The following is a 10,197-nucleotide window of genomic DNA, read 5'->3' on the forward strand; positions in this document are numbered from 1 at the left end:
TGTGTGTGTGTGTAGATTCAGGTGGGTAGCCGTGTTAGTCTAGTGTAGTCAAAATAAATACATTTTTTTTAAAAAATCTTTTTAAAAAAACTTTTAAAAAACTCTATTTCTTTACTCCATTAATTCTTTCGATTGAAAAGCTGCTTAATTACCCAAATCTGCAGTTCATTCAGGTTCTCAATGGTTTTCGATGTAAACAACACTTCTATTTAGCCACAAGTGACTATTAGACAGCATTATATGAACAGCTCCACCTGCTGACGAGTTAAGGAAGTATACTTTAATCTGACAAAAGGAAACCCGACGGTATGTTAACGAGTAACAAAACGATGCAATTAAACTCCAATAGTTTGATAAACTTTTTCTGTAAGTCCACTATACTATGATTTCAGGCCTTTCAAGGTTTTCCAGTTCTGTGATTTTTTAAAAATGTAGTTGTGCAGCATTATAACAAAGGGATAGTGATTTACCTGAACTATTGTTCAACTAAGTTCTGCTCATTAGTTATATATATTCAGACTCTGGATTAAAACATTAAGGATAAATGGAAGAAAAAAACCTTTTCAAAAATGTTTTATCTTTGGTATTATATCCACATTAAGATCCTAAAAATGTAGAGCTGTTAATTCCAATGATTAATGATACAATCAACTTAAATTGAGTTTTAAGTGCATTTGACAGATATGTAAACTATATAAATTATTATTAATTTAAACGATATCGTAGGCTGATTTACTTGTACTTCTAAGCTACATTAAGAACACAATTAGGAAAAACTAGCAAGAGCTAACTAGAAAAATATTAAATAAACACTCAGATAGTAATCAGAAAGTACTGAAAACAACATAAACTCACTGGAAGAGTGGCAAAGGAAGTTTTGGTATAGCATGCTAATAAATAAGCTCATATATTATAAGAGGCTTTGAGAAGTTATGAAACCTGACCATCCTTTCTGGGAAATTGGCATAGCTTTGAGATTCATTAAAACAGAAGCAAACCACATAATTTTGGTTCCTCTTCCAAGGCCCCACCCCTATGCAAATGGAAAAGAAACCCACTCCTAGGATAAGAGATTCTTTGTAAAAATTATAAAGTTAATAAACCATGCTTACCTTCCAGGGATTCAATGCCAGTTGCTTGCGCTAGCAAATCCTCATGCCTTGCAACTACCTATAAAATAAGACTGTCAACTATTATCAGAAGAATAATACAAAACAAATATGCTGTCTCAGAAATGCAAGTTCAAACTGCCCTTCCGTTTGCTGAATTTGTTGCATGGTTGTCTGAATCCTGGCCTTTCTAATTCGCACTTCTAATGCAAGTAGCATGACATAAAATTTTAGGGCAGCGCTGATAATATTTCACCCATTATATAGCGAAAGAGCACTAAACCACTAGCATTAAACATAGAAGCAGCAGCGAGCCGCAGACTTGAACACAATTGCAAAGGAGGAGATCTGAAACTTCCATATCCAGTTTTATACTAACCAGAGTTTATTGTTACATACAAACCAAGAGGTTTCGTTTTAAACTATGTAAAATTAACAAGCGAGGCTTATAAACCATGGTTTGACCCTGGCTTGTTTGAACAAATCATCATATAATACACAGTTTACCTGCAAAATTGCCTTACCCCATATAAGGCCAATCGGCAGCTCTAATCTATTACAGGTGTCACATATCATTTGTTCCAAATTGGTAAGAAATTGAGCTTGTAGGGTGGCAGCACCCACACTCTGAAACTTTCTGCCTATGAACATCAGGCCTTCACTGTGCCTTTAGGTGCCTGCTAAAAACATTTCTGTTTAGGCAAGCCTATATAAACATACGTTTTAATCTGGCTTTTAGCTTATTGTTGATTTTAATTATTTCTGAAGATAGTCTGTAACTGGTTTTTAAACTAATAATGTCATGTTTTATTCTTTTTTGTAAAATGCTTTGAGGTTTGCCTTTTAGTTTTGTGGAATGAATAAATAATATAAGCAGAGTTCCCTCACACCAATTTAGATATAGCAAGAAATTCTGATTAAAAATGTAAAACAGAAGCAGAAGCACCCAATCTCCTTGCCATGACCGAGGGGCGGGAGGAGGAAAGCGCCCAAATTCATGGCCTGCTGCTACTATTGCACGTAACTACTAGTGTACGGTTTGATATTGCATGTGAAAAGCGTCATAAGAGTAACTGGGCTTCCAATGAAGCCCCACCTTACAAAGTATCCAAACTCCACAGAAAGGCAAACCAACTTGGTTTGCGGCACCCAAAGGATCACTGCCTGCCTTTTCCGTAATAACTATTTAAAGGACACATGTTAGAGCTGGCAGGAAATCAATATTGCACCGCACTGCTTACTGACAGTTTCCATTCTAAACCAGAAGCACTCAACCTTGGCTAGACTCAGAGTAAATATATTCAGTTATGAGAAATGCACCTGCACATTGGTTAAAGGATAACCTCTGGCAGTTGTTATAAACTGATTGAAAACTGACATTTTATATCAAAATCAAAGAGTGATTATTGCCTCAAGTCACCAGCAATAAACTGTTAACCCAAAAATTTAACCTATGCGATTCAATTTCTGTTAGTTGTGTGATTTGTGCTTATATTGTATTGTGATGGCTATTGGCTATAAACAATAAAAATCTATTGATTGACTGGTTGATTAATTAAGTGTGAATACCAAAGTGAAGTTTAATTCTCCCATTCAATACAGAATTTCCTCAACAGAATCTACTCATGTTTAGTTGTTAAGATGCTGGCAAATATTTTAACAAGGATAACCGTATTTTACCTATAAAGGTAATTCTAACTAATCCTGAATTCTCCTGTCTTCTCAGTTCAAACAGTAGCCACAATTAAATCACATGTTCTACCATCACAAAGCATATTTCTCCTGTTCCAAATTGCATTGCACAGCTCTTACATCAGGACTTGGGCATTCTGTTAACAACATTCCTAGGATTCATTTACATGTAAGAGGACAAACCGCATTCTAATAAAAAGAATACTAATAAGCAAATACAGTTGGTGTTGTGGATTGCATGCTGGGCCACAAGAAGAAATTCTGTTTTCCAGCACTGGCACAGGCTCCCTGCTCTGTGCTCAAGGAAGATCCCAGAAAGGCTCAGCAGTTTATGTAGCAAGTACAAATATAATTGCATATCTTGGAAAAGTTTTGTGTGCCCAATAAAGTTAAGTGAGCTCTGAAGCCTCTCTTTAAGGCTGAATGAACCACTTGGATCATCCCAATGTATATAAGGCAAACCAATTATCACTCTTCACATTGTGTGGTTAGGCATCTTACATTCACAGCTTAACTTTGCATTTATTTCTCCACCACCAACAAATAAACGTGTATAGATATACATTACTATACACTTACAATAGCTACAGACCATTTTGGGGAGCTTACACACTGACAATTATCATCATAACACTGGCTATGAGACAACCATATTAATGTTGCCTGTGCATGTTTATTTGAAAACTTTCTGCAGGAGGCAAAATTTAACCGTCACTTTCCCATATATACATTCATTGACAGAAAGCATCTTCAATTAGTTAAGTATGACATTCCTTTTGGGGCAGGTCTGTAGAGTCGAACAAACAATTCAATGCCTTTTCAGAAGCTCAGCTGCCGGTATATACAGATTTGGGTGATACGGGTGGCACTTACCTGCAAGTGCAGCTCTTTATCCAGCTGACTAATCCCTTGAGCAAGTTTCGCTAACTGTTCAGCTATCACAGCTTGGTGAATCGATTGCGAGGTGTACGCCTTCACGTCAAAATCTTCCTTCAAGAAGTCCGCATAGCATTCTGAAAGAGACGCAAGAGGAGAGAGAGAGGGGAGGCTTGGCATCTTCTTTTCCTGACACAGATAGTCCACGATCTTTTTTATTATCATTTCGCTCTTGAGCAGGCAGAAACCTCCACCGCAAAAGAAAAAAAAGAGTAATAATCAAGTAGCTCCCGGGGGGCCTTCCTGCCCAGTCCATCAGCTGCACTCTGTTAACTTTTTCCAAAGTTGCCAGGAACTCAGGTCCCCACCTAAAAAGGAGCCCTCAATAAAATACCCCGAACAGCCTGAGCCCTTATTTGTCCAGAGTCAAGGGCTGCTTTTCTCGGTGGCATCCCTTCAGGGTAGGAAAGGAGGCAAAGCTCGAAGAGAGCAGCGCCAGGGCCTAGGCGCAAAGCCGCGCAACGCGCGCTGGTTGCCATCCTAAAGCGCGCGCAGCAGGAAGTTCTCCCCACCGACCCCCACGCGAGGCCAACGGGGGTCTCCCTCCGCCCCGGCCGCCGCCGCCGCCGCCTCCTTCCTCCTCTCGCCCAACTTGCCCCCTCACCGTCTCCTAGCAACTCCCCGGCCGCCGGGTCCGGGGCTTCAGCCGCCGCCACCTCAGCGGCGCCTCTCTTCCCTTCCATGCTGGCACAGGTGGGTGAGCGTCTCCGCCGTGACGCACTCAAGCCGCGACGGCCGCCCTGTCCTTCGGCCGCCCTCACGGGGCAACCCTAGAGATAGGAAAGGGCTAGAGGCGGAACAAAGCCTTTCTTCTCCGGGCATCTCTCGCACGGCCTCTTTCCCCCTTCCGCCGCAGGTGGGCGAGTGGGAAGAGCAAAGAGGCGCCGGGAGCAGCGCGGGGAGTCTCTGCATCGGGCTTTCCCGGCCTGGAATCGAATGCTTCGGTTTCCAATGCGAACTGTGTGGGATTGTCAACATAGAGGTGCTAAAGGATAGAGCGATGCGCGCGCGGAGTTTGAGGGCTCATGCCGGCCTGATTTCAGTTATCGCCGTTATGGGTCACCCCTAAAGATCACCAGTGTTGAAGCAACGATTCTTTAACATCAACTTCGTTGGACTGGTCATGTTGTGCGGATGCCTGATGATCGTCTTCCAAAGCAACCACTCTATTCCAAACTTAAAAAGGGAAAGCCTGGTGGTCAATAAAAGAGGTTTAAAGACTGTCTCAAGGCAAATCTTTTAAAATGTAGTATAAAGGTAAAAGGACCCCTGACCATTAGGTCCAGTCGTGGCCGACTCTGGGGTTGCAGTGCTCATCTCGCTTTATTGGCCAAGGGAGCCGGCGTACAGCTTCTGGGTCATGTGGCCGGCATGACTAAGCCGCTTTTGGCGAACCAGAGCAGCGCACGGAAACGCCGTTTACCTTCCCGCCGGAGTGGTACCTATTTATCTACTTGCACTTTGACGTGCTTTCGAACTGCTAGGTTGGCAGGAGCAGGGACCGAGCAACTGGAGCTCACCCCGTCGCAGGGATTCGAACCGTGACCTTCTGATCGGCAAGTCCTAGGCTCTGAGGTATAAACACCGACAATTTGGAAACACTGGCCTGCGAGCACTCCAATTGGAGAACATCCTTTACCAAAGGTGTCATGGGCTTTGAAGACACTCGAACTCAGGACACAAGGGAGAAACATGCTAAGAGGAAGGCACGCTTGGCAAATCCACACCGTGATCAGCTCCCGCCTGGGAACCAATGTCCCCACTGTGGAAGGACATGTGGGGCCAGAATTGGCCTCCACCGTCACTTACGGACTCATTGTAAAAACCGTGTTTATGGAAGACAATCTTACTCGGCTACAAGCGATCACCAAAGAAGAAGAGGTGTCGTGCTATCCCTGAACTGCAGATTCCTTCCCTGCTTGTTTATATGGTGGGTGAAATTAGGCAGTGAGATACTAAGACCCTCTTCACATCACAAAGCCACTATGATACCAATTTAGGATACATTCTGAGGTTTATAGAGTTGTAAGGGGACCCCGAGGGTCATCTACTGCCAGTGGCATAGCGTGGGGGGGTGCAGGGGGGGCCGGCCGCACCGGGAGCAACATCGGGGGGGGGGGGGCGCGCTCGCACTCGCAGCTCTCTGCCCCTTCCTGGCTCACTCACTCTCTCTCACTGCAGTGCTGGCTGTGCGAATCCGATCCGGGTCGCCGCCCACTGTGGAGGGGAGGGTGCCAGGCGTGCGGTGCGGTGCGGAGAGAGAGCGAGGGACTATCTGGGGGAGGGACAGTGCAGCGGGGGGGGCACAAATTACTTGCCTTGCCCCGGGTGCTGACAACCCACGCTACGCCACTGTCTAGTGCAGCTTCCTCCAATGCAGGAATCTCAACTAGATCATTCATGAGAGATGGCCATCCAACCTCTGCTTAAAACCTGGCAATTACCTGCTTTCCTGGTAATTGCTCCTTCCTGTTTACTCGCCATCTCTACTTCAGCGGCTTCCCAGAACTATTTTTAAATTGTCCAAGGTCACACCTGCAATTCTCAGCTCAGCCCAAGAGTGAGACTATTTCCTTTCTCCCAGACTGAGCATCCAATTTCCCTTTCCCTTTCGTCAACCTTCCCCTTCCCCCATACAGCTAATCAAAGTACAGTAACAAAAAAATTAAAAGGAAAAAGAAAACAAATAAGAAACTTCAAAAATAACTCAAGTAAAATGCAGAATTAAATTTTGTTACAACCACAACAAAAAGAAGAGAGAGGGGGAAAACACACAGAGAGAAATGAAAAAGCAAGTCAAACTTTATTTCTGTAAAACAAAATTATACTTGTCTTCTCCATACAGTGGTAATTGAGAATAGTTCCAAAGTCCCCATTTCGGCTTCTTAGTTTTTGTACTCCAAATGGTTTGAAAGTTAAATATGCTGGAGTTCCAGTCCTTAAGTCTTTCTAGGCTGGTAAGCTGGTGGCCCTGAGGCTGGTTCTGAAGCTGTCCAAGGATCTCTTCTGCTTTGGGGATTTCCCCCTCAAAATACCAAGAGAGTTCTCCTGCTTGCTCCACTTATATGCCTCCCAAAATCTGGGTGACCCTGAAGAGGGGACCCTGGAATCGCCACCATGGGGGATGTCACCACTTCAGCCCCCCCCCCCCCAATTTAGGGAAGAGAGACTCAAGGATTCTGCGGGCAGTGCAGCTGTCCCATGCAGGGACCGAGCCTGCAACCTTGGCATTATCAGCACCACGTGATAATGAACCTACGGGAGTTGTTCTGGTGAGAAGGAGATGAGGCAAAGAATAGGATGGGGCCCCACAAACTTACCATTCTGTCCCACGAAGGACAAGTCCGCTGATCCTGCCTTCCTCCTCGATTTCTGGAATTGACCGCATTGTTGCTGTTGCCTCCGCCTCCTATTAAAACAGTCCCTGCCTCTCCTAAACCAAAGCGTCTCCTAGATCTCCTTCTGCACACCCACCTCTCTCTCTACCTCTCCTCACTAACCCACAATGGACACCTGTAGTTGGAGGCTTTTAAGGGAGAAGCAGGAGATGTCACAAAGGAGGGCAGGTCATTGTTCCCATGGCAACCCACCCACCTGGACCCTGGGCCAAACTTGCCCCCCCCCCGATGTTCCTTCAGAACTTTGAAGCACCTGCTGCTCCGTCTGCAGGTGAATCTTCTCTTTTGGAGTTCATGTTTTTATATTGGATCATTCTTCATTCAGCCCCATTTCCAAAGGGAGACAATCCCAACGTCCCTTGAAATGCAGTAGAAGACTCCCAAGTCTAGGGGTGTCCATAGCACAGGATTAGACAATCTGCTTTGCATTATCCCATCCTCATAGATAATCCTGGGTGACATCTCCAGGTGGGGCAGAGAATGTTCCCTGTCTGAAACCCGGGAGAGATGCTGCCGGTCAGTGTAGACGATGCTGAGGTGGATGGGTCAATGTCTGACACTGCCCAAGCAGTTTCCTATGAATAAGGCAAGCAAGCTAACTTCTCCAGAAGACCAACAATCAGTTTCTCCATTTAGAAAACAATGTGGAAAACTCTCTGTTTTATATACAACAATGCAAGTAAAAAATCTTGAATATGAGAGGAAGCAAAATTCTGGCCTCTGTAATGAAGCAATAGGCAAAGGGTCCTGAAGCAGAGCAAGTTGGGGGGGGCATCTGTCAGGGACTTTTTAACACTGACATCCTTCCCATCCATTATATTTTCAGTTTGTTTCATCAACTGAGATCTTATATAATTTTAAGTCATTCATTTATTATGATTATATTCTGATAATGTTTATACATTTTGCATTACCCATATACCCAATATCTGATTGTTTATCCATGGAATTTACAATGTTTGGTTATGTTTGTTTGCATAGAATTATTCTTATTAAAGCTAAAGCATCCATATTTTGTAAAATTGATTTTATAACCTGAAGCCTTACTAGTAATCATTGGTCAAAGTTTCGTAAGAATTAGTGCTATTATATATAACCCAGGCTACATCATCTACATATAAATTGAATTTAGACACCTTCCTACCTTAACAACCTCTAGTATTCTGGTAGTTCTTACAGCTTAGCTAAGGGCTATATGGATAAAGCAAATAGCAAAGGTGAAAAAGGACAATCTCGTCTATTCAAATAAGCTCTTTCCAAGTTAACTCCATTTTAGTGACACGTAGGCAGATCACACTTTCCTAATAAACAGTATCCAATAAAATGAAAACACAATAGTAAGTAAGAATAAATATGCTTTTGCACTTTACTATAGCTTTTACTTGCTTGAGCATATCATGTTGAAACATTTATATTTATTTATTTATAAATGGAACATCTATATTTTTTTCATTCTATAATTTTTCCAATTCCCTCCTATGTTTCATGTTTCATTGCTTGGGAGTGGGAAGAGTAAAAAAGAGGAGCTCAGAAATATATTGTGTAAAACTTTTATTATTTTTAATATAGACATATACATTATACATATTTATGAATGAAATGGTGGTCTTGTACAGCTGTTGAGAAATATACTGACAACAGCTTTCTTCCTTCATGCTGTTAAATGAATTCAGCAGAACCATTAATTGGAATTTGTTTTCACATAATAAGGCACTTGTAAGAGTGGCGCTTTTTTTAGATACACATGTGATAGGTGGCCTAGGAATTTTTGGATTTTGATCCTCAAACCATACAAAAAACCCACTATTCACTAACACAAAATACATGCCGTTAGAATGCTCTGGTGATTAGTTGCTCTTTTGTTTATCTCCAGTTATTATTACTAGCTGTACATTTTTTTTTAAAAAAAGTATTACCAAATCAAGATTTTAATCTGACATTTTAAGTTGGCATAATTGTACCGAGAACTAATATAACACCGTCATTATATGCCCTTTACAACAGACTTCACCCTAAATGCTTATTTGCTCATGTAGCTACATTTAGGGACATGTAGGAAAGTAGTATTTCATTCCAGATATATCATAAATGATTTTTTTAAATAGCAGAACAAATATTTGTTATTTGCTGGAATATTGTATTGATTAATGGTTAAAAGAGGCAGGGCTGATTACAAGATTGAAGCCACACTGCAGCATGGGTGCCACAGGTGCCACAGGAACCAAGAGTTTGTGGCACACCTGAGCAAGTAAATAAAGGCATTGAGTCTAGTATGGCACAGAGCAAAACCTGGGCTCCAAGCCTGTCCTTCCAGATATGTGCAATTGCCCTCCATGATTTGGTACACAAGGGGCAAAAATACACCAACGCATGGAACAGCACAATGGGAACGCTAGGTATGTACCATAACAGTACAAACTAGAAATGGAACTGCCTTATAGTTTGGATTTGACTTAGAACACACTTTCCAAAAAGATTCGCCACTGCTGGTTTAAACCATCCAAGAAAATCAATGATTTGAGACTGCAAGGCATATCCTGAACTAATGAGTTAAAGGCATCATATCACCAGCTCGGAAATAAATGATTCGTGTATCCCAAGCATTTTAATGCATACTTTTGTGTTAGCAACTTAGAGCCCACTGTTGCTCTCCAGGAAAAAGATTCCTAGTACTTATTATTGCATTATTTATTTGTCATAAATAGTGTCGCCTTTATGGCAGTAGCACCTAAAGGTAGCCCTGAGAAATAGAGACATCACATTCTGCTTTGTATTCTACAAACAGAACCTTAGAACGTAATCCTAAACAAATGTGTGCTCAGAAGGAGTCCCATTGCACTCAGTGATGCTTACTCTCATGTAAGCAAGTTTAGGATTGCAGCCATAATTGTCTTCCAAATCCAATGAAGATGGACAAGAGGCACTTAAGAGATTGTCTCTTTAGGTCCGATACAGAAAAGGATCTAACCATGATGGCTTCTACCAACAGTTCGCCATGGTACCCACTTATTAAAATGGAGCATACCCACGCCAGTTACCTGTCAAAGCTCCCACTTGCCATG

General features: G+C 42.4%; 1 protein-coding gene across 5 annotated transcripts in view; it reads right to left on the reverse strand.

The window, feature by feature from the left end:
- Nucleotides 1-4,696, reverse strand: part of COG5 (component of oligomeric golgi complex 5) — a 174,559-nt gene extending 169,863 nt beyond the window's left edge. For 4 of the 5 annotated variants that reach the window (XM_083399587.1, XM_083399588.1, XM_083399589.1 and 1 more), the window contains exons 1-3: nt 4,342-4,696; nt 3,675-3,814; nt 1,113-1,170 (exon numbers count right to left, since the gene is read on the reverse strand). In XM_083399587.1, coding sequence (XP_083255713.1) covers nt 1,113-1,170; nt 3,675-3,814; nt 4,342-4,420 — 277 coding nt within the window. In that variant the 5' untranslated portion in view covers nt 4,421-4,696. The remainder of the gene's footprint in view (nt 1-1,112; nt 1,171-3,674; nt 3,815-4,341) is intronic. The other variant, XR_014502094.1, reaches the window with a different exon arrangement.
- Between the last annotated feature and the right edge of the window lie 5,501 nt (nt 4,697-10,197).

The sequence above is a fragment of the Podarcis tiliguerta genome, assembly GCF_965153285.1.
Source record: "Podarcis tiliguerta genome assembly, chromosome: 10".
Classification (NCBI taxonomy): Eukaryota; Metazoa; Chordata; class Lepidosauria; order Squamata; family Lacertidae; genus Podarcis; species Podarcis tiliguerta.